General features: G+C 56.5%; 2 protein-coding genes and 1 long non-coding RNA gene across 6 annotated transcripts; 1 reads left to right on the forward strand and 2 right to left on the reverse strand.

The window, feature by feature from the left end:
• The first annotated feature begins 4,977 nt into the window (after positions 1-4,977).
• Positions 4,978-10,260, forward strand: LOC135405323 (class I histocompatibility antigen, F10 alpha chain-like). 2 transcript variants are annotated; one of them, XM_064639997.1, is made up of 7 exons: positions 4,978-5,233; positions 6,341-6,631; positions 6,854-7,129; positions 7,336-7,608; positions 7,724-7,965; positions 8,085-8,117; positions 8,430-10,260. In XM_064639997.1, the coding sequence occupies exons 1-6, from the start codon at positions 5,158-5,160 to the stop codon at positions 8,088-8,090; spliced, it is 1,164 nt and encodes a 387-aa protein (XP_064496067.1). In that variant the 5' UTR covers positions 4,978-5,157; the 3' UTR covers positions 8,091-8,117; positions 8,430-10,260. The 2 variants fall into 2 exon arrangements, with proteins under 2 accessions (XP_064496067.1, XP_064496068.1); XM_064639998.1 differs by having other exon boundaries at positions 4,979-5,233; positions 6,368-6,631.
• On the reverse strand, positions 9,517-11,687 carry LOC135405717 (uncharacterized). Its single transcript, XR_010425975.1, has 2 exons — positions 10,838-11,687; positions 9,517-9,796 (listed from the first exon to the last, which is right to left on the reverse strand). It is a non-coding gene; the product is annotated as an uncharacterized LOC135405717 (long non-coding RNA).
• A 4,686-nt stretch (positions 11,688-16,373) lies between these two features.
• Positions 16,374-20,999, reverse strand: LOC135405373 (class I histocompatibility antigen, F10 alpha chain-like). 3 transcript variants are annotated; one of them, XM_064640066.1, is made up of 8 exons: positions 20,878-20,999; positions 19,062-19,325; positions 18,561-18,836; positions 18,082-18,354; positions 17,859-17,966; positions 17,724-17,760; positions 17,566-17,598; positions 16,374-17,071 (listed from the first exon to the last, which is right to left on the reverse strand). In XM_064640066.1, the coding sequence occupies exons 1-6, from the start codon at positions 20,951-20,953 to the stop codon at positions 17,735-17,737; spliced, it is 1,023 nt and encodes a 340-aa protein (XP_064496136.1). In that variant the 5' UTR covers positions 20,954-20,999; the 3' UTR covers positions 16,374-17,071; positions 17,566-17,598; positions 17,724-17,734. The 3 variants fall into 3 exon arrangements, with proteins under 3 accessions (XP_064496136.1, XP_064496134.1, XP_064496135.1); XM_064640064.1 differs by having other exon boundaries at positions 16,374-17,182; XM_064640065.1 differs by having other exon boundaries at positions 16,374-17,248.
• Between the last annotated feature and the right edge of the window lie 1,931 nt (positions 21,000-22,930).

Here is a 22,930-nt window from a genome sequence, read left to right on the forward strand (position 1 = left end):
TCAGCCTTGGTGCTGTGCCCACTGCCCTGGGGAGCCTGGTCAGTGCCCAACCACCCTCTGGGGGAAGAATCTTTTTTCTAAGATCCAACCTGACCCTCCCCTGACACAACTCCAGGCCATTCCCTCAGTCCTGTCCCTGGTCCCCCCAGAGCAGAGCTCACGGCCTGCCCCTCCTCTGCCCCTCCCCAGGAAGCTGGACCTGCACTGAGGTCTCCCCTCAGTCTCCTCCAGCTGAACACACCAAGTGCCCTCAGTGTCCTCACACGCCTTCCCCCCACGGCCCTTCCCCATCTTCCTTGCCCTCCTTTGGACACTCTCCAATGGCTCAATCTCTCCCTTCCATTGTGTCCCCCCAAACTGCCCCAATGGTGCAGGTGAGGCCGCCCCAGGGCAGAGCAGAGCGGGACAATCCCCTCCCTGGCCCGGCCGGCCATGCTGGGCCTGATGCCCCCAGGACAGGCTTGGCTCTCCTGGTTGCCAGGGCACTGCTGACTCAGGGCCAACTGGCCACCCACCAGCACCCCCAGGGCCCTTTCCCGGCTCTGCTTTCCAGCCTCTCCTTCCCAGTCTGTCCATCCATGCGGGGTTGCCCCATCCCAGGGCAGAATCCGGCACTTCCCCCTGTTGAAGTTCTCAGGGCTCCTAAAGAGCTGTGAGGTCACTTGCTGTCCCAGGGCTCCATGGTGACCTCCCAGGTGTCGTCCTGAGGAATCTCCTGGAATCAAGGGTCTATTGGGACACTGCAGGGCTTTATAGAGCCAAAGAGACCATTGTGACACTGTGGAACCTCATGGGATCGGGAGACTGGTGTGACACTGCAGAACCTCAGGGATGTCTGCTGGAAACTCAACACAGCAGAGAAGAGGCAGTTTAGGAGATTCCTGGAGTGTATGCAGGATAATTTCCTGCTCCAGCTGGTAAATGAGCCTACCAGGGGTGGGGCCCCACTAGACCTGCTGTTCACAAACAGAGAGGGAATGGTGGGAGATGTGGTGGTCGGAGGCCGTCTGGGGCACAGTGACCATGAGAGAATTTTCAATACTCAGGGACACAAAGAGGGCCATCAATAAAACTTCTACCCTGGACTTCCAGAGGGCAGATTTCGGCCTACTCAAAAGACTGGTTCAGAGGGTACCTTGGGAAAGAGCCCTGGAAAACAAAGGGGTCCAGGAGGGATGGACATGCTTCCAGAAGGAAGTCTTGAACGCACAGGAGCTGTCCCAGTGTACCGAAGGGCGAGCCAGCAGGGAAGATGGCCAGCCTGGCTGAACAGGGAGATTTTAAAGGAAATTAGGGGAAAAAAGAGAGCTTACTGATTATGGAAAAAAGGGCTGGCTACTTGATAAGAGTTTAGGAATATAGTTAGGTCATGTGGAAAGAAAATTAGAGAGAAAAAAGGTACAATTTGAACTCAATCTAGCCACTTCTGTCAGGGACAACAAGAAGTGCTTCTACAAATACATCAATAGCAAAGGAGGGGCAAGGAAAGTCTCCATTCTTTGTTGGACATGGGGGGGAACAGAGTCACCAAAGATGAGGAAAAGGCTGAGGTACTTAACACCTTGGCCTCAGTTTTCAACAGTAAGACAGGTTGTCCTCAGGACAAGTGGCCTCCGGAGCTGGTAGACAGAGACAGGAAGCTGAACAGCCCCCCTGTAATCCAGGAGGGAACAGTCAGTGACCTGCTGAGCCACTTGGATCCTCACAAGTCTATGGGACCAGAGGGGATCCACCCAAGGGTGATGAGGAGCTGGCAGAAGAGCTCGCCAAGCCACTCTCCATCATTTCCCAACAGCCCTGGCTTACTGGGGAGGTCCCAGATGATTGGAAGTTGGTGAATGTCACGCCCATCAGTTGGTGAATGTCACACCCATCCACAAAAAGGGCTGCAAGAAGGACCTGAGAAATTCCAGGCCTGTCAGCCTGACTTCAGTTCCTGGCAAGGTTATGGAGCAGATCATCCTCAGTGCAGTCCCACAGCACCTACAGGATGGACAAGGCATCAGACCCAGCCAGCACGAGTTTAGGAGGGGCAGGTCCTGTCTGACCAACCTGATCTCCTTCTATGATCAGGTGACCCACCTGGTGGATGAGGGGAAGGCTGAGGAGAGGAGAGGTTCGGAGAGGTTCGGAGAGGTTCGGAGAGGAGAGAGGAGAGGAGAGGTTCGGAGAGGAGAGGTTCGGAGAGGTTCGGAGAGGTTCGGAGAGGTTCGGAGAGGTTCGGAGAGGAGAGGAGAGGTTCGGAGAGGTTCGGAGAGGTTCGGAGAGGTTCGGAGAGGTTCGGAGAGGTTCGGAGAGGAGAGGTTCGGAGAGGAGAGGTTCGGAGAGGTTCGGAGAGGTTCGGAGAGGTTCGGAGAGGTTCGGAGAGGAGAGGTTCGGAGAGGTTCGGAGAGGTTCGGAGAGGAGAGGTTCGGAGAGGAGAGGTTCGGAGAGGAGAGGAGAGGTTCGGAGAGGAGAGGTTCGGAGAGGAGAGGAGAGGAGAGGTTCGGAGAGGAGAGGAGAGGTTCGGAGAGGTTCGGAGAGGAGAGGAGAGGTTCGGAGAGGTTCGGAGAGGTTCGGAGAGGTTCGGAGAGGAGAGGTTCGGAGAGGAGAGGAGAGGAGAGGTTCGGAGAGGAGAGGTTCGGAGAGGTTCGGTTCGGAGAGGAGAGGAGAGGTTCGGAGAGGTTCGGAGAGGTTCGGAGAGGTTCGGAGAGGTTCGGAGAGGTTCGGAGAGGAGAGGAGAGGAGAGGAGAGGAGAGGAGAGGAGAGGAGAGGAGAGGAGAGGAGAGGAGAGGAGAGGAGAGGAGAGGAGAGGAGAGGAGAGGAGAGGAGAGGAGAGGAGAGGAGAGGAGAGGAGAGGAGAGGAGAGGAGAGGAGAGGAGAGGAGAGGAGAGGAGAGGAGAGGAGAGGAGAGGTGGATACCAGAGCCTTTGTGTAACCCAGGATGATGAGGCAAAGTGGATTATGTCAACACTACTTCTGTAGAGAACCACATGAACTGTAACAGAACCGTTTTTCTTAAAACAAAACATCTCTTTTCATCACTTCTGCAACCAAACAAGAAATGATGTTCTCATGAGAACTTCTTCCTGCACTTCTAGATAAAGGCAAGGGTGGCTGCAGCTCCTCTGTCAGCAGGAGCTGAGTTTGTCCTGCAGCCAAGGGGTTTGTGCAGCACAGCACAGGCCTGGGCCTGCCCGGGGGACTGTTCTGTGCAAAGGCTTCACCTGGAGCTGGAAGGGCACTGGCACTTGGGGAGCTGGAATCCCAAACATTATAGCTACCCAGAATTTGAAGGCAAAATAATTGGAACTCAAACTGTAAATGCTCTGTGGACAACACAAAAAGAAGTATCAGAAATCAGGAAGATTTCAACTCCGAACCGAAGGGCTTTAGATCTGATCTTGGCCTTACAAGAGGAGTCGGTACCATAATAAACAGTAGTCACTGTATACATAGATCAGTCTCAGAAAGTAGTGACTAATTTGGACAATCTGGGAACAAGTTAGAGTCTTACATGAAGTACAAAAGAACAGCATTTCCTGGGGATCTCAGGAGTTATTGGAAAAGATCATTTTGGTGTCCAGACCACTCTCAGTGGGTCAAATGAATTATAGTGACTGTGATGACAGTGATTGTTGTCTTTTATGAATTTATGTGAATTGTTGTACTAATGTTTGTAACCCAAAATATTATGAGGCTTATAAGTGAGACTTGCTGAAAATTTCAACAATTCTCAAAGGGGGGAAATGTTGGGAAAATCTTTAATTGCAACAAACAGCGTGTAGTGTGGCTGGTTTTTGGGGGGGGGGGGCTACAGGGGTGGCTTCTGTTAGAAGCTGCCAGAAGCTTCCCCTGTCCCATGGAGCCAATGCCAGCCGGCTCCAGGATGGAATTCCTGCTGCTGGCCAAGGCTGAGCCAGTCAGGAGCGACAGTAACACCTCTGGGATAACATATTTAAGAACAGAAAGTTGTTGTGCAGAAGGAATTCCAGCCAGGGAAGAGCAGAGTGAGAACATGGGAACAGCAATGCAGACCCCAAGGGCAGTGCAGGAGGGGCAGGAGGTGCTCCAGGTGCCAGAGCCGAGGCCCTGCAGCCCATGGGGCAGAGCAGGGTGGGGCAGCTGTGCCCCTGCAGCCCCTGGGGGAGCATCGGGGTGCAGAGACCCCCCTGCAGCCCCTGGGGGAGCATCGGGGTGCAGAGACCCCCCTGCAGCCCCTGGGGGAGCATCGGGGTGCAGAGACCCCCCTGCAGCCCATGGGGGAGCATCGGGGTGCAGAGACCCCCCTGCAGCCCCTGGAGGCTCCCACGCTGGAGCAGGTGGATGCAGGAAGGAGGCTGTGACCCCGTGGCAGGCCCAGGATGGAGCAGGGTCCTGGCAGGGACCTGCAGCCCGTGGAGAGGGAAGCCCAGGCTGGAGCAGGTTTTTCCCGGGTAGGACTCTGTGGGGGACCCAGGCCGGTACAGCTCATCTGTGAAGGACTGACCCCATGGAGGAGTGACCCACGGGACAGCAGGTTGGGAAGAGCTGCTGCCCGAGGGATGGACTCACGCTGGAGAGGTCCATCAAGGACTGTCTCTCGGCAGAAACAACAACTGACCATGACCCCCATTCCTGTCCCCCTGCACTGCTGGGGGGAGGAGGGAGAACGTGGAAGGAGGGGTGGGGGGAAGGTGTTTTTAAGACTGTTTTGTTTCTCACTCTTTGGCTCTTATCCTGTCAGTAATAAATTTAGGTAATATCTCCACTTGGAATCTGTTTTGCCTGTGAAGGTGATCAGTCACTGACCTCTCCCAGCTCTTATCTCAACTCATGAATCCTCAGCTGTTTTTTTTCTCTCTTCTGTCCAGTTGCAGAGGGAGAGTGAGAGTGGCTTTAGTGGGTACCTGGCATCCAGCCAGGGTCAACCCATGACACAGAGTTTAAGTCTTGTGAATTCCTTCAGCTTTACCAGACAGGGCTTAGTCCTGTATCCACCCATAGCTGTGTTAAAGTGGATATCTTAGTCCTGAGACTAAACCATCTGGGCCTGAGCACTACTGATAAGAAGGTGTATCTTGGCCAGACCACAGAGCTGGGAAGCATTCCAGAAGAAGAAACTGGTTTTTTCAGGCTTGTGACCAAAACAGGGTAATTTGAGGGAGGGATATTTCCCAAACGCAGCGGAGCAGCACGATGGCTCCGGCGCTGGCTCTCGGGGCACTCCTGGGGCTCCTGGGGCTCCTGGGGGACCCAGGGGGGGCAACGAAGGGTAAGTGGGACCCTCGGAACTGGGACCTCCTGAACTTCCATTCCTGGGAAGTGAACCCCCCTTCCCGAGAACAGGAAACCCCCTGAACCCCCATTCCTGGGAAATGGACTCTCCTGCACCCCTTCCCTGACATGGGCACCTCCTTGAACCCCCTTATCCATCCCTGGGACCCCCTGAACCCTCTTCCCTGGGCACTGGAACCCTCCTGGGCCCCCATTCTTGGGAAGGGGCCCCCCTGAATGCTCATTTCCAAGCACGGGTACCGCCCTGAACCCCCATTCCTGGGCACAGGGACCCCCCTGTGCCTCCTCCCCCAACATCAGGACCCCCACAAACCCCCTTATCCAGCACCGGCATCCTCTGAATCCCCATTCCCGGAAAGGGGACTCCACTGCATCCCTTCCCTGGCACAGAGACCTGCCTACATCCCTTTATACAGCCCTGGAACCCCCCTGGACCCCCATTCCTGGGCACGGGGACCCCCTGAACCCCCATTCTGGGGAAGGAGGTCCCCCTGAACTCCCATTCCTGGGGACCAGAACCCCCCTGAACCTCCATTTCCAGGCACAAGGACCCCTTACCCTGTACCAGGACCCCCCTGAATCCCTACTCCTGGGCAGCAGGATGTCCCTGACACACCTCACCCAGCACTGGGACCACCTGAACACCCATTCCCATACATGGGGGAGCCCCGTGCACCCCATACCTAGCTCCAGAACCCTCCTGGACCCCCTTATCATGCACCAATAGCCCCCCACATCCCCTTTTCCCATCATCTCACCTCTTCCAGCCCCTCTTTTCCTTGACCCTGGGACCCCCAAACCCTCATTTCTGCCCTTTCCAGCCCCCAGCCCCTCTTTTTCTCTACTCCGAGGACCTCCAGGACCCACCCCATGACTCCCCTTTCCCCAGCACTGTGGTTCCTTGGATCCCCCTTTTGGGGGCACAGGGACCCCCTGGAGGCCCCCCATCTCACCTCTCCTCATCCCTGCATCCCTCTTTCCTTGACCCTGGGACCCCCAAGCCCCTTTCTGGCTCTCCCAGTTCCCCCTTTCCTTTACCCGTGAGCCCCCCCAGCCCCCCAGTCTCTCACTGTGGGACCCTCAGCCCCCCCAAATGTCCGTGTCCCCCCAGTTCTCCACTCCCTGCGTTACCTGCGAGTGGTGGTGTCGGAGCCCGGTCAGGGGCTCCCCCAGTACGTGGCCGTGGCCTTTGTGGACGGGATCCCCTTCGCGCGCTACGACAGCGAGCGGGGCCGGGTGGAGCCACGGACTCTGTGGATGGCGGCTGGAGCTGAGCCGGGATATTGGGATACGGAGACCTGGATCAACGAGAGGTACCGGCACAGGGACCCCGCCCACCTGGAGACGCTGCAGATCCGGTACAACCAGAGTGGGGGTGAGTGGGGGGAGCCAGGCAAAGATCTGTGGGGCTGGGGGGGGATCTGTGGGGCTGGGATGTGGATCTGTGGGGCTGGGGGGGATCTGTGGCACTCCAAGGGACTGGGACGGGATCTGTGGATCTTCATGACACTATGAGTCTCTGTAGGGCTGCAATGGGGCCCTGTGGGGCTGGGACACACTTCCATGGGTCTCTGTGGGTCTGATTCCATCCCCCCAGGTCTCCACACGCTGCAGCGGGATTGCGGCTGTGAGCTCCTGTCCGATGGGAGCATCCGTGGATCTTGTCGGGAAGGCTACGACGGGCAGGATTTCATCTCCTTCGAACTGGGATCCAGGAGCTTTGTGGCAGCCGATGGCGCTGCCCAGATCACCAAGAGGAAATGGGAATCTGACGGGATCACGGTGGAGGAGTTGACAAATCTCTTGGAGCACATCTGCCTGGAAGTGCTCCAGAAACATGTCCGATATGGGCGGGAGGCACTGGAGCAAAAAGGTGGGGGCAGAATTCCCATGGGAATGGGGTACTAGAGAATGTGGGATTTGGGAAGGTGGAATTTGGGAACGCAGGAATTCCCATGGGAATTCTGTTTATGCATGTCACCCTCATCCTATTCCCATGGGAATTCTGTGGATGCATCTCATTGCTGTCCCATTCCCTTGGGAATTCCATGGGTAGATCTCACCATTATCCCATTCCAGAGCCCCCTGACGTCCATGTGTCTGGGAAAGAGGAACACGGGATCCTGACGTTGTCCTGCCACACGTACGGATTCTACCCCGGGATCATCGGGATCAACTGGCTGAAGGGGGATGAAATCCGGGATCAGGAGACAGAGTGGGGCGGGATCGTTCCCAACAGCGACGGCACCTTCCACAGCTGGGCCAGGATCGAGGCGCTGCCGGGGGAGCGGGAGCAGTACCGGTGCCGGGTGGAGCACGCCGGAATGCCGGAGCCCGGAATCTTCGCCTGGGGTGAGGCTGGGAACGGGGAATGTGGGAATTGGGAAATGAGGAATTTGGGGATGTGGAGCAGTGGGATGGGGGTTCTGGTTTCCCCTCCCCCTCCTCATCATCCCGCACTTCCCAGAGCCGGAATTTGGATGGAATTTCATCCTGGTGCTGGTCGCTGTGTCCATCATCGCTGCCATTGTCATCATCATCCTCATCCTCATGAGATTTGGCATCTGGAAGCTCCGATCCAGTAACTCATGGAATGGGGATCAGGAAGGGGCACAGATCCGCCCGGCAGCATTCCAGGGATGCTGTGCCACAGGTCCTGATCCCACTTTATTTCCATTGGAAAGAGGAAGGGATATAACATGGCAACTGGTGAGTTCCAATGGTAGATCCAGCTCTGGATCCCCTCTGTGTGCATCCCAGGATGAATCCTGGAGTTCATCCCGGTGTGTGATCCGTGATGGAATCTCATGGATCTTCTCTTACTGCAGGAATAGACACGTGAACAAACAGCTTGACTGCAGGTATGGAGCGGGATCAGGGTGGGATTCCAGAGGGGGATTGGGGCAGGGTGAACGGAGTGGGACCAGGGAGGGATTCAGGATCAGGGCAGGATTCCAAATTGCTATCAGGTGGAATTGTGGAGCAGGATCTGGGCTGGATTTTGGAGCAGGATCAGGTGGGATGGATGGAGAGAGATTGGTGTGGGATGGATGGAGTGGGATCAGGTGGAATTCTTGGCCAGCTCCTGCTCTCCATGGGCTCCACAGCTGGGTCCATCCGGCAGGATGGGGACAGGGACAGGGAGCCACCATGACCCACTCTCATCCCAGCAGGAATCACCACCTGAGTGATCCATGGAGCCAGAGCAAAGGAAATCTGGGAGCTACCGGCTGAGCTCATCCCACTGCTCCCACCCACCCCAGCCCTGCCATGTCTCTTCTGAATGGATCATCTTCCCATTTTCCCATGTTTGAAAGCCAGGAATCACAGCTATTTCAATGCTTTCATTTTGGTGTGAAAATATCCTTCCCCCATGTCCAGCAGAGCAAATTCCAGGGGCTCCAGGATGGACTCACCACTGGCCAAGGCTCAGCCCATCAGAGATGGCAGTGATGCCTTGGGGAGAACGTATTGAAGGAGGAAAAAGTCCTTGCGCAGATGGAATTGGGTGCAGAGAAGAACAGAGTGGGAACAGGGGAGAGGAAGAGCTCTGCAGACCCCCAGGGCAGTGCAGAAGGAGGGGCAGGAGGTGCTCCAGGCACAGGGGCTGAGATTCCCCTGCAGCCCAAGGAGGAGCCCACACCGGAGCAGGGGGATGCCCGAAAAGAAGGATGTGAGCCCGTGGGAAGCCCGTGCTGGAGCAGAGTCCCTGCAGCTGCTGCGGCCCCAGAGAGCTCCAAGGGTCTCACTCAGCACTGCTGGTTATGGGGCCCCCACAGAGGGGGCTTGAGGCACAGGAATTGTCCATCCTGGCCGCAATTCAGGTCTGTGACTTTCTCTGAAAGTTGGAGAACAAAAATAGGATTCCACTTGGATTGTTCTTCAGGCAAGAAAAATAATAAATTTCCCAGGCTGCTCATTAAAGCAGCAGGACCTGGTTAGACAGCACCAGTTCCTGGGAGCAGAGAGTGTTTCTGAGCAGCTCAAGAGCAGCTCAGCCCAGGGCTGTTCATCAAGGCTGAGGCCTAATGAGCATTCTCAGATCACAGGGAGGCCTGGGGTGGGTGGGGATGCACCGCCACACCTGGACAGGTGTCGTCCCAAGGACTTGCACAGCTGGGAGGTGTTTTCAGTCTCAGCCCCCCCCCCACCCCGGTCACCCCACAAGATGCTGGACGGCCCTTCAGACCCACCTGAGACCACCCCCTGTCTCTCCAAGAACCTGCAGGAGGGGAAAGCAGCTGAGTCTAAACCAGCAAGTGTTCTGTCGAGCTTTAATGTCTCGCAGCTGCTTGCAAGCTTGGTTTGCTTTGTTTGCTAAAATGTATAAATAGTAAAAAGCTCTGCGAGTTGGTGCCTGACTTGTGAAACAGCACCGGGCACCCAGCTCTGGAGTAATAACGACTCAGTGTGTCTCTCGAGTGTGTCATTGTCGGCTTGTCACAGGGGAACGAATGCGATGTTTGCGGCCAAGGCCGAGGCACAAACTCGTTCCGAGCCCGGCGGGGCTCAGCGGGAAGGAGGAGCCCGCGGGCAGCCGCTGAAATAGAGACAAGACAAAAGAAAAATTTAGCCATGTTAGCATGAAGTGTGCCTTTGCAGAATTGTAACTGCTCGCAAACAGGTCTCTGCCCAAATTGGGGGCAGTTAAAATGAAGGGGAAGTAAACAAATAAGGGACTGACAGGGAAAGCGGGAAAACAAAGGCTTTTAGCACATAACATTGCAAGGGAGACAGGAGAGGGGTGGGGGGAAAACAGCGCTTGAAATGATAAAATTTTATGTTCCTACTCTATAATAATTAAAATAGGGATAGGTAACTGAATGTTTATTTAGATAAGGTAGACTTCGTACCAATTCTCAAAGAGTGTATATGATAGGTAATTTTTGAAACTTAGTCCTTCCAAATGTATAAAAGCTGTTGTGTTTCTTTTCTCAGTGGAATGCACGGAGGGGGCGAAACCCCTTTGCATTGCCCCGGCCGGAAATAAAAAGTGTGCTTTTACCTATTGTTTAAGGATTTCTTTGAGTCACCGCTCCCTCAGCGGTCCCTGGGGAGGGGACACGGGGGGCCGAGCCCGCCAGACCCCGCTCCCCGCGGCGCCTCCCGCCCCCTCCGCCCGCAGCGAGCCCCGAGCCCCGGCAGGACCGAGCGCGGGTCCCACCGCGCCGGGGCCGCCCCCGAGCTCCGCCGCCGCCTCAGCGCCGTCCGGGCGCCGCCGCCGCTGCCCCGGCCCGGCAGAGGGAGGGGGCGGGGACTGCCCGCCCGAGCCGACCAATGAGCGCGCGAGGGCGAGGAGTGACGGGGCAAGCAGCCAATCATGGCGGGACTCGAGCTCCGCCGCCGCCATTTTGTCGCGCTACCCGGGCCGGGGGGCAGGAGCAGGGTATTGCTCGATCGGTGTTGGGGGCACAAAGACCCGACTGGGGGACATTGATGGGATTGGGAACCGCTCAGATCCGAGCAGGAGGGTGAGAAGTCAAACGAATCCTAATAAAAAACCTTCCCCCACCCCTCCCTCCTTCACGGACTTCACTATTCCGTCCCTCCGCTCCGCGGCACAGGGGGATGGGGATCCTACCGCTGCTTCCCGCTCAGGGAGAGGAGTCCGTGTCTGCTCCGTCCTGTGGGGTAGAGTGGAGTCCGTGTCTGCTCCGTCCTGTGGGGTAGAGCGGAGTCCGTGTCTGCTCCGTCCTGTGGGGTAGAGAGGAGTCCGTGTCTGCTCCGTCCAGCGTGGGATAGAGTGGAGTCCGTGTCTGCTCCGTCCTGTGGGGTAGAGCGGAGTCCGTGTCTGCTCCGTCCAGCGTGGGGTACTTGGCACGGGAGACAGTCCCTCGGGAACAGGCTGCTCCACCGTCGGTCCCCACAGGGTCACAAGTCCTGCAGGAGCTTGTTCCGCGTGGGCTCCTCTCTCCGCGGCTCTGCAGGGGCTTCCCACGGGCTCTCGGCCTCCTTTGGGCACCCCCTGCTCCGGTGTGGGCTCCTCCCTGGGCTGCAGGGGGGTCTCTGCTCCATCCTGGACTCGTCCACAGGTCACAGGCCCTTCAGCTCAACTTCACACGGAGTTCCAGCCTGTCCAGTGCAGCAGCAATTCCCGAGCCTCCTGCCAGCCCGGCCACATCGCCAGGGCTGTTGTCCAGCATTCCCAGGCACAGCACAGTGAGGTGATCAGAGCTGAGCAGCTCAGCAGCAGCGACAGCAACAAACAGCCACTAAGGAGCACCAGACTGACACACAGCCAGGAGCCCCAGACAGCACCAGCAGCTGTAAATTGCAGCACATCCCAATCCCGCCTGTCAGGATCTCCAATGCTCCCAGCCCCACCTTGGACACCAACAAAGGCTGTTGTGGTTTCACCCCATCCAGCCCCAAGCCCCCCCAGCCACTCCTCACTCACCCACCAGCAGGACTAGGGAGAGAACTGGGAGGGGATGAGATAGAGTTTAATAAGGACAAGCAAAAGCTGCACAGACGAGCAAAGCAAAACAGGGAGTTCATCCCCTGCTTCCCATGGGCAGCAGGTGTTCAGCACCTCCAGGAGAACAAGATCCCATCCCATGGAACAGTGACTTGGGAAGACAAGCTCCATCACTCAAAATGTCCCCCCACTTCCTCCTTCTCTCCCCCACTTTATACACTGAGCATGATGTCACATGGTCTGGAATATCCCCTGGGGCATTTGGGGTCACCTGTCCTGGCTGTGTCCCCTCCCAACCTCCCCCACACCTCCAGCCCCTCCCCAGTGCTGGCTCTGGGTGAGCTCAGCACTAAAAACCTTCTCTCTATTCTCAGCCCTGTGTTCAGCACACGCCCAAACACAGTCCCACTCCAGTCTCTGCAAAGAAAATTTAACTCCACCCCACCCAAACCAGCACATTCCAGCCCTTATTCCACACCAGTCCCATCATGCCCAGGCCCCACACGACTCAATACGATTTCAGCCCCCACCACCCCTTTCCCTTTCTTTGTGTAACACACAGGTCTTGTTCCCTTAGTCTATGCACTGCCCCTGCAAAATGTCCATAAAATGGCCCCAAAATGCCTGCTGAATTCCTCCAGTCCATGTCTTTGGGCTCCCCCTCTTCTGGTGGTCCCTCGGGCAGGAGAGGGGCTGTGTGGGGGCAGTTCCTGGGCACCAAAGGCAGCTCAGGTCGGGTCCCTGCTGCCCTGCAACTGCTGCTTGGGAGGCTCTGTAAGAGATTGTTCCATCTCTGACTGGCTTCTTTGTTTTTACATTGACTGGTGTAATGAACAATAAGTAATTGGCCTATTGCCATCAGCTGAGGTAAGTGCCAAACTAAGTTTTTCAGGCTACCAGGAGCCCCCCTGGAGCCCAGTGACTGAACAAAGTGGTGGACATCAACTTTAGCCTTTAGCAGGGCTGCCTTCATCGACCTAGGGGGACATTGTGGAGTGCTTGCTGGAACCCCTGGAGAGTCTCCAACAGAAAGGTGTTACATTTTCCCGCCTTGGCAGAGCCAGCCTGCCTGGTGAATCCGAAAAATCCCGTATAATAAACTGCCCAGAGTCCTTTTGATCTTTGAGCAGCAAAGGTATTTATTGACAGCGCTGGCAGCAAGCCAGCTATTGCTGGAAAAACTTACTCAAAGGCTTCACACAAAATCAGCAGTTTTTATACAATTTTTGTATATGATTAAATGCATATTCAAGTGCTTACAACATCTATCTATACATATTAATAACAGGTGGAGTATAGGTGGAGCTCGGGCAGGGCTTGGGGCGGTGCTTCTCTTGGCCCTCAATTTTGGTGGTAGATCTGAACTTCCTCCCATGGGTCTGGGGGCTAATTCTCATCTTCCTCTGTTTGACCTCCCTTCTCTTCTGTTGTTCTTGACCCGCTCACTGAAGCTTGGAGAAGGCCTTGGCTCCCAGCCTGTTTCTTCTATTCAAATGTCTACCTTATCCTACTGCATCTTAATTTATTACCTCTAGGCCTATTCTATGATTCTTTTACCATTCTTTTAAGTTTTGGTCCAGTAGGTAGAACAGAACGAGTACAGATCATACAGATGGTAATAGCTGGTTAGCAGGCCCAAATTTCTCAGTTAACTCTTTTGGGCCTGGCCTCCTGTTTCACTGGATAGCAGCAGCTTCACCAATCGACACCGTGGAAAAGTCTGCCCGGAGCCAAGCTGGCCAGGGCAGTGCCCAGCGCTGTGGTCCTGTCCAGCCCACCCTCATCCCCAGGGTCCCGTGCTGGCTGCTGGCCCCGCTCCTCGCTCCGTCCTGCTTTGCCTCCGTCTCGCCTGCTTCCGTCCTGCTCCTGTCCCACCTGCCTGCGTCTCCTGTTTGCCTTGGATCCAGTCTGCTCACCACCTGCTTCTCTCCAGCGGTCCTTCCCTGACTGCCTGAGGCTGACTACACCCGGTTCTCTCACTGGTGGTGGGAACCTTTTTGCACTTTCCTTTTTCTCCTTTTGTAGCCTTTCCTTTTCCTTATCTTTCCTTATCTCTTCCTCTTCTCCGCCCCTCGCTTTTACCGTTTTAACTTATTGTTACAAATAAAGTTAATTGTCTGTTGAGACCATTTGGAGTTTTGTGCCGTAATCTCGCCTTGGAAGTAATCATCTAAAAGAACCTCGTTACAGCCTCTGAACGGTCTGTACCAGGCACTTGGTGTGTTAAGCTGGAGGAGACTGAGGGGAGACCTCAGTGCAGTTCCAACTTCCTGGGGAGGGGCAGAGGAGGGGCAAGCCTTGAGCTCTGCTCTGGGGGGACCAGGGACAGGACTGAGGGAATGGCCTGGAGTTGGGTCATGGGAGGTTTAGGTTGGATATTAGAAAGAAGTTGTTCCCCCAGAGGGTGGTTGAGCACTGAACAGGCTCCCCAGGGCAGTGGGCACAGCACCAAGGCTGACAGAGCTCAAGGAGTGTTTGGATGATCCTCTCAGGCTCATGGTGTGAGATGGGGATGGTCACAGGGTCCAAGGGTTGGACTCGGCGATCCTCATGGGTTCCTTCCAGCTCAGTCACAATCTGTCATTCTTTGTAACACCCCACCTTTGCCTGCTTTGCTGCTTCTGTTAACCACAAGTTCCTTCCTTTATTGTTTCTTTGCTTGGCAGCTTGGTTACACAGAAATTTTCTATGGCACATTCTGCTGCAACCATTACTAGATCTGTTATGTCTCCAAACCCAATGTCAGCCCTATGGAGCCAGGCCACCATCCACTGGCCCTCTTGGCCACCTGGCCACACTCTGCCTCTTGTTCAGCTTCCTGTCCATCCACACTTCCAGCTCCCTTTCTGCCTGGCTGCTCTCCAGCCACTCTGGCCCCAGCCCAGGGGGCTGACGGGGCTTCTTGTGGCCAAAGGGCAGGACCCGGCCCTTGGCCTGCTTGAACCTCATCCCATTGGAATCAGCCCATGGATCCAGCTTGGCTAGGTCCCTCTGCAGGGCCCTCCTGCCTTCCAGCACATCAACACACCCCCCAACTGGTGTCAGCTGCAAATTTGCTGATGATGGACTCAATCCCCTCATCTAAATCATCAATAAAGATATTAAACAGGACTGGGCCCAACACTGATCCCTGGGGGACACCACTGGTGACCGGATCCCAACTGGATGCAGCACCATTCCCACCATTCTCTGGGCCCAGGCCTCCAGCCAGTTCCTAACCCAGCACAGAGTGCCCCTGGCCAAGCCTTTTCCAGGAGTGTGCCATGGGAGACGGTGTCCAAGGCTTTGCTGAAGTCCAGACAGACACATCCACACCTTCCCCTCATCCACCAGGTGTGTCACCTGATCATAAAAGGAGATCAGGTTGGTCAGACAGGACCTGCCCTTCCTAAACTCGTGCTGGCTGGGTCTGATCCCTTGTCCATCCTGTAGATGCTGTGGGACTGCACTTAGGATGATCTGCTCCATAACCTTGCCAGGCACTGAGCTCAGGCTGACAGGCCTGGAGTTTCCCAGGTCCTCCTTGCAGCCCTTTTTGTGGATGGGTGTGACATTCCCTAACTTCCAATCATCTGGGCCCTCCCCAGTGAGCCAGGGCTGTTGGGAAATGATGGAGAGCGGCTTGGCGAGCTCTTCTGCCAGCTCCTCATCACCCTTGGGTGGATCCCCTCTGGTCCCATAGACTTGTGAGGATCCAAGTGGCTCAGCAGGTCACTGACTGTTCCCTCCTGGATTACAGGGGGGCTGTTCAGCCTCCTGTCTCTGTCTACCAGCTCCAGAGGCCACTTGTCCTGAGGACAACCTGTCTTACTGTTGAAAACTGAGGCCAAGAAGGTGTTAAGTACCTCAGCCTTTTCTTCATCTTTGGTAATTATGTTCCTCCAAACCCCATGTCCAACAAAGAATGGAGGTTTTCTTTGCCTCTCCTTTTGCTATTGATGTATTTATAAAAGCACTTTTATTATCCCTTACAGAAGTGGCCAGATGGAGTTCAAATTGTGCTTTTGCCTAATTTCTTTTCTGCAGTTTGTTCCGTTGTTCTCGTGAGTGAATAGAGGGGTTTGATTTTTCTCTTCTCTCAGGTAGGTTATGCTTTACAGTCCTCCCCTGTCTTTCAGGAGGTTCTCACAGTTCAGTTTTTCAGCTCCTTTCAGTGTGTTCCACAGCATGATCTTCCCAGCCCGTGTGCCTTGCATGGTTTACCGTGTCATGCAGGAGTTCTGCCCACACAGGGACCAGTCTCCTCAGGGCCTGTGGATCTCGTAAAGTTTCATTATGCATTACATCTCTTCTGATTTCACTTTGTCACCCCACTAAATATATTTTCTACATTTTTCTTGCATATTTTCCCACTCCTACCAGTTATCCACTGGCCAACGATCATCAGTGTTAATGTGTGACTGTGCCTCCATAAATATTCTGTTAAGCCTTTTGTCTGTTTCTCAAAATCATTTGCCATCCTGCTGACTACACCAAATTGTTGTGGGTGGGAGTGGAAGGCTTTGAGACAAAGTTCATTAGAGAAGTCCTGCTGTTGAGTCTCGAGGTGCAGAAAGGACTCCCTGGCTTTCTAAACTCCTGCTCCGAGAGGAGCCTGGGGGCGGCTGGATCCAATCTCAGCCTCGGATTATGTTAACAAAGGATTTAAGGAAAGACAGAGATGTGATTGAATCAGCTTTTAATGATGGCAAACCAGATATATTTATATAAAGTTATTTATTATTTATGACAAATGAACAGACAAATGAACAGACAAGTGTACAGAGGAAAGATCTTAACCAGAATAATTTACTACACAGTATAAATGCTACAAACCTACCAGTAGAGTATAATACAGCATAAAATAGTGCCCTGTATCAAAGCAATTCTAGCAAAGCAATTGTACCAAATTGTATCAAAACTGGCAAAAAGAAACAAACATTAGTGGGGATTGATGTAACTCCGTGTGCAATTTAACCCCTGAGTAACCATGAAGAGGCCTCCCTGCTCCATGGGACAAGCTCTGCACACTCCAGGAAAGTCTGTGGAAGAATCTGCCACGTGAAAGTTGGGCTGGGCTTTTATAGTTATAAAGAGTTTGATTGCCAGTCCCATTTCTGCAGGCCAGCCAGCAGCTTATCAGTCAAATCCTGCTTCCAAAAGCCCGGGGTGTGTTTGCAGTGGGCGAACCAGGCTGGTTTTAGCACAACCCAACACTAAAAGCAGCCCCTTGGCACCAGTGGGAGCTCAGCACAGACAGCTTGGGTTGTTTGGGTTCTCTGACTGGATTTTAGGCTTTATTTGGGCAGAGTGTCCTGCCAGACCCCCCAACCTCCGTGTCCCCCAGTTCTCCACGCTGTCAGAGCCCATGTCACGACACGTGGAGCCACTGCAACAGGTTCTTTTCCTGAGGGATCCCTTGGAGGGGATGAAAGAGAAACAGCCCTGGAGAACCGGAGTGACACCAGGGATGGCTTTTATTTTTGGCACCTCTGGAATCGTAACCGAGGATCGCTCAGGGGGCGATTCCTGCCAGGATGAGAGCGAGGCACAGAGTCACCATGCCCCTGTGCCCATCCCACAGGATGGATCCAGCTGCAGAGCCCACAGAGAGGAGGAACTGCACTAGAATCCCACCCCATCCTGCTCCACCCATCCCATCTGACCCCACTCCATCCATCCCGCCCCAATCCTGCTCCATCCACCCCACCCAATCTCGCTCTGAAATCCCATCCCAATCCCACTTCATCCATCCCAGCTGATCCTGCTTCAGAATCCAGCCCTGATCCACCCCACAATTCCACCTGATCCCACTCTGGAATCCTGCCCTGATCTGGAATCCTGTCCCAATCCTGCTCCATCTATCCTGCCCTAATTTCTCTCTGGAATTCCACATGGATCCCACTCCATACCTGGGGGGCAGCAGTCAGTTCCCATGTCTGTTCCTGTGGAAAGAGAAGATTGATGAGATGCTGGCCTGGATCACACACCTGGACCCATTCCAGGATCCATCATGGGATCCACATGGAGAGGATCTGGATCTGGATCCAGATACGCTGCTGGTACTCACTGTTGGCCGCATCATACCCCTTCCTCTTCCCTCCTCCCTATGGAAATAAAGTGGGATCAGGACCCGTGGCACAGGATTCCAGGAATGCTGCCAGGCAGATCCGTGCCCCTTCCCAATCCCCATCCCATGAGTTACCAGATCGGAGCTTCCAGACACAGACTCCGATGAGGCCAATGATGACGATGGCAGCGATGACGGATGCAGAGACCAGCACCGGGGTGGAATTCCATCTGGATTCCGGCTCTGGGAAGTGCGGGATGATGAGGAGGGGGAGGGGAAACTGGAACCCCCATCCCACTGCTCCACATCCCCAAATTCCTCATTTCCCAATTCCCACATTCCCCGTTCCCAGCCTCACCCCAGGCAAAGATCCCGGGCTCCGGCATTCCGGCGTGCTCCACCCGGCACCGGTACTGCTCCCGCTCCCCCGGCAGCGCCTCGATCCTGGCCCAGCTGTGGAAGGTGCCGTCGCTGTTGGGAACGATCCCGCCCCACTCTGTCTCCTGATCCCGGATTTCATCCCCCTTCAGCCAGTTGATCCCGATGATCCCGGGGTAGAATCCGTACGCGTGGCAGGACAACGTCAGGATCCCGTGTTCCTCCTTCCCAGACACATGTACGTCAGGGGGCTCTGGAATGGGATAATGGTGAGATCTACCCATGGAATTCCCAAGGGAATGGGACAGCAATGAGATCCACCCACAGAATTCCCATGGGAATAGGATGAGGGTGACATGCATAAACAGAATTCCCATGGGAATTCCTCTGTTCTCAAATTCCACCTTCCCAAATCCCACATTCTCTAGTACCCCATTCCCATGGGAATTCTGCCCCCACCTTTTTGCTCCAGCGCCTCCTGCCCATACCGGACGTGTTTCTGAAGCACTTCCAGGCAGATGTGCTCCAGGTAATTTGTCAACCTCTCCATCTTCATCTCATCAGATTCCCAGAGCCTCTTGGTGATCTGGGCAGCGCCATCGGCTGCCACAAATCTCCTGGATCCCAACTCAAAGGAAAGGAAATCCCGTCCGTCGTAGCCTTCCCGATGGGATCCACGGACGCTCCCGTCGGACAGGAGCTCACAGCCGGAATCCCGCTGCAATGTGTGGAGACCTGGGGGGTGGAATCAGACCCACAGAGACCCATGGAAGTGTGTCCCAGCCCCACAGGACCCCATTCCAGCCCTACCGAGTCCCATAGTCTGATGAAGATCCACAGATCCCGTCCCAGTCCCTTGGAGTGCCACAGATCCCCCCCAGGCCCACAGATCCACATCCCAGCCCCACAGATCCACATCCCAGTCTCACAGATTCCCCCTCCCCGGCTCCCCCCACTCACCCCCACTCTGGTTGTACCGGATCTGCAGCATCTCCAGGTGGGCGGGGTCCTTGTGCTGGTACATCTGGTTGATCCAGGTCTCCGTATCCCAATATCCCGGCTCAGCTCCAGCCGCCATCCACAGAGTCCGTGGCTCCACCCGGCCCCGCTCGCTGTCGTAGCGGCTGATGGGGATCCCATCCACAAACGCCACGGCCACATATCGGGGGAGCCCCGGGCCGGGCTCCGACACCACCACTCGCAGGTAACGCAGGGAGTGGAGAACTGGGGGGACACGGACATTTGGGGGGTCTGGGGAGGCCCAAGGTGAGAGACTGGGGGGCTGGGGGGATTCACGGGTAAAGGAAAGGGGGAACTGGGAGAGCTGGGAGAGCCAGAAAGGGGCTTGGGGGTCCCAGGGTCAAGGAAAGAGGGATGCAGGGATGAGCAGAGGTGGGATAGGGGGCTTCAGGGGGTCCCTGTGCCCAGGAAAGGGGGGCCCCAGTGCTGGGGAAAAAGGGATCATGAGGTGGGGAAACCCAGTATGGCAGGGAACTGGGGGTCACAGGGGTCCCCTGCATTCCGGAAAAAGGGGGCTTGGGGCTGGAAAAGGCAGGAATGGGGCTCCAGGAGGTCCCAGGGTGAAGGAAAAGGAGGTGTTTGGAGTCTGGGAGAGGCTGGATGGCCAGGAAAGGGATGCAGGGGGGTACTGGTGCAGGATAAGGGGAAGTAGAGGGGCCCCAGTGCACAGGAACAGAGGTTCAGGGGGGTCTTGCTGCTACATAAGGGGGTGTAGGAGGGTCCCCGCGCCCAAGAAAGCAGATGCAGGGGGGTCCCAGTGCCCAACAGGAGCATAGAGAGGGTCCCAGTCCCAGATAAGGGGTTCAGGGGGATCTGGGTGCTGAATAAGAGGGTGCAGGAGGGTCCCCATGCCCAGGAATGGAGGTCTGGGGGGTCCCAGGGTCAAGGAAAGGGGGTGAGGGCACTGGGAGAGGCAGGATGGAGGTTCGGGGGGGGTCCTGTGCCCAGGAAAGGGGGGTACAGTGGTCCCCAGTGTTGAGGAAAGTGGGGGTCTGAGAGCTGGAAAAGGCAGGAATGGGGGGCCAGGTCATCCCAGTATCGAGGAAAGGGGGGTCATGGGATGGGGAGACCCAGGATGGCCGGGAATGGGGGTCCTGGGGCTCTTTCGTGTAGAAGAAATGGGGGGCTGAGGAAGGCAGGAATGGGAATCAGGGGGTCTTAGGGTCAAGCAAAAGGTGTCTAGAAGAGATGGGATGGCTGGGAAAAGAGGTGCAGGGCAATATTGGTGCAGGATAGGGGGGCCCAGGGGGGCGCTGGTGCTGGGGAAGGGGGATTTCAAGGGGTCTCAGAGTTAAGGAAAGGGGAGGCAGGGGCTCGGAGAGGGGGGATGGGTGGTCCAGGGGGTCCCTCTGCCAAGGAAAGGGAGGTCCTGCTGCTCCCAGTGTCGAGGAAAGGGGGGTCACGGGGTGGGAAACCCAGCATGGCCAGGAATGGGGGTCCTGGAGGTCCGCGGTGCTGCGGAAAAGAAGGGCTGGGGGCTGGGAAAGGAGGGAATGGGGATCCAGGGGGTCTCAAGCTCAAGGAAAAGAGGTATCTGGCAGAGGTGGGATGGCCGGGAAAAGGGGTGCAGGGGGGTCCCGGTGCCGAATGAGGGGGTGCAGGGCGGTCCCTGCGCAAGGAACGGGGGTTTCAGGTGGTCTCGGTGCTGGATAAGGGGATTCAAGGGGGACCCAGTGCCCAGGAATGAGGGTTCAGGGGGGCTCCCGTGCCCGGAAGTGGCGGTCCAGGAGTTCCCGGTTCCGAGGGCCCCACTTACCCTCCGCCGCCCCCGCCGGGGTCCTCAGGAGCCCCAGGACCCCCAGCAGCGCCCCCAGACCCAGCGCCGGAGCCATGGCGCTGCCCCGCTGGCCCCGCCCACAGAGCCGCCTCCGGCCCCGCGATTGGCGCCGCTATTTCCTGACCGCCAATGGCAGCACGATGTGCTCATGACGTCACCGGTCGCCGAGCAGATCCTGGTCGCGCAGTTAGGGAGGCGGAAGCGATCGAGGGAGCGCGGGGGGGGGGGGGGCGGGAGTTCCTGGGAATTTTCCTGGATCCCCTTTGGGACCCCTCCGGGCACCCCCTGGACCCTCCTCGGCCCCCTTCGACCCTCCTCGGCCATGTACTGTGAGGCCTCCGGGCCGGGCTGAGCTGAACTCCCGGGCCCTGCGCTTAAACTCGGCCTTAAACCCGCTGGTTTGGGGCCAAAGCGGGGGAAGCGCCGGGATCTGCGGATCCCGCGGGGGCGGGGGGGATCTCCCTGTGCCAGTGCCCTCCCCGCGCAGCCCCCACTGCCCCCCGCAGACCCTCCTCATCCCTCCTGGATACTGCGTTCCAGAGCTTCCCAGGGACGGCTCAGGCGTGTCCCGCCCGAACTCCTCCCAGAGCAGCTCCTGGGCCGTTCCTTGGGAGACACCGAGGGGGAAAAGCTCCAGTTTTGGCTGCGTGTGCGGGTCCCCACCCCCGGCGGAGCAGGGCTGGGCGCTGGGACTCCGACCCCTGATCCCGAATCTCCTTCTCTGTCTTTCTCGTCTCCCTTTCCTCGGGGTGATCATAAATCCCAGAGGGGCTGGAGAACCCCTTTCCCATTCCCACTCACGGTTTTTTCAGGGAAGTGGGTGCAGGGGTATCCCAGTGTCCAGGAATGGGGGTTCAGAGAAGTCCCAGGGTCAAGGAACGGGAGGGGCTGGGAGAGGTGGGATGGTCGGGAAAGGGGTTGCAGGAGGTCCCGGAGACGGATAAGGGGGTGCAGGGGGGTCCTGGAGCTGGGGAAGGAGATGCAGGGGCGTCTCAGTGCCCAGGAATGGGGACTCAAGGGGGTCCCAGGGTCCAGGAAATGGGGGGCTCCCAAAAGCCCTCCCTGGGAGGAGCAGGAGGTGGGTCAGGAGCTCTGTGGGGAGAGCAAAGAGGGTGGACACCGGGATGGGGGGGGCGGCGTCCGGCGGCAGCTCTGGGTTGGGGCGGGGGCAGGATCCGGGAAACAGCGGCGGCTGCCGGGAAGGGACTGGGATGGATTGGGACGGGATGGGATGGACTGGGATACCGGGATACACTGGGACCAGGAGCAGGACCCAGCAGGACCAGAACTGAGGCAACAGGGATCATACTGGGAGCAACTGGGAACACATTGAGGGCTACTGGGAGCGTGCTGGAGGCAACTGGAATATACTGGGAGGGACTGGGATCATAATGGTGGAACCTGGAACCTCACGGGGGTAACTGAGAGTGACTGGGAATGACTATGAGTGTGCTGAGGACTGTAAGTGGGATCTACTGGGAGTGTCTGTAACCATAGTGGGGGGGACTGGGACCACTGTGGGAGCAACTGGGACCATGCTGGGGGGAACTGGGACCATGCTGGGGGGAAGTGGGAGCAACTGTGAGTGACTGGATCTACAATGGGGTAACTGGGATTGACTGGGACCATGCTGGGGGAAGACTGGGATCATACTTGGATTGACTGGATCTACGCTAGGGGCAACTGGGAGCAACTGGGACCATGCTGGGGGCAACTGGGATCAGAGCAGGATCATATTGGGAGTGAATGCATCAATGCAAGGGGCAACTGGGAGCAGCTGGGACCATGCTGGGGACAACTGGGATCATATTGGGAGCAACTGGGATTAGACTGAGGGTGACTGGGCTCATACTGGGATCACAGTGGGAGCAGCTTGGCTCATGCTAGGGACAACTGGGATCATATTGGGAGCAACTGGGACTAGACTGAGGGTGACTGAGCTCATACTGGGATCATACTGGCAGTGCCTAGGAACATGCTGTGAGTAGTTGGGATCGTGCTAGGGCAACTGGGATATACTGGGAGCAAGTGG

This window comes from Pseudopipra pipra, chromosome W, assembly GCF_036250125.1.
Source record: "Pseudopipra pipra isolate bDixPip1 chromosome W, bDixPip1.hap1, whole genome shotgun sequence".
Taxonomy (NCBI): domain Eukaryota; kingdom Metazoa; phylum Chordata; class Aves; order Passeriformes; family Pipridae; genus Pseudopipra; species Pseudopipra pipra.

What these genes read in the sequence shown, in the direction of transcription:
- LOC135405373 (XM_064640066.1), bottom strand. Translation starts at nt 20,953, where the DNA reads ATGGCTCCGGCGCTGGGTCTGGGGGCGCTGCTGGGGGTCCTGGGGCTC. An exon ending in CCGGTACAACCAGAGTGGGG is followed by an intron (nt 18,837 to 19,061) that starts GTGAGTGGGGGG and finishes TCCACCCCCCAG; the next exon opens with GTCTCCACACATTGCAGCGG. An exon ending in TGTCTGGAAGCTCCGATCTG is followed by an intron (nt 17,761 to 17,858) that starts GTAACTCATGGG and finishes TTATTTCCATAG; the next exon opens with GGAGGAGGGAAGAGGAAGGG.
- LOC135405323 (XM_064639997.1), top strand. Translation starts at nt 5,158, where the DNA reads ATGGCTCCGGCGCTGGCTCTCGGGGCACTCCTGGGGCTCCTGGGGCTC. An exon ending in CCCAGGGGGGGCAACGAAGG is followed by an intron (nt 5,234 to 6,340) that starts GTAAGTGGGACC and finishes TGGGACCCTCAG; the next exon opens with CCCCCCCAAATGTCCGTGTC. An exon ending in GCCCGGAATCTTCGCCTGGG is followed by an intron (nt 7,609 to 7,723) that starts GTGAGGCTGGGA and finishes CGCACTTCCCAG; the next exon opens with AGCCGGAATTTGGATGGAAT.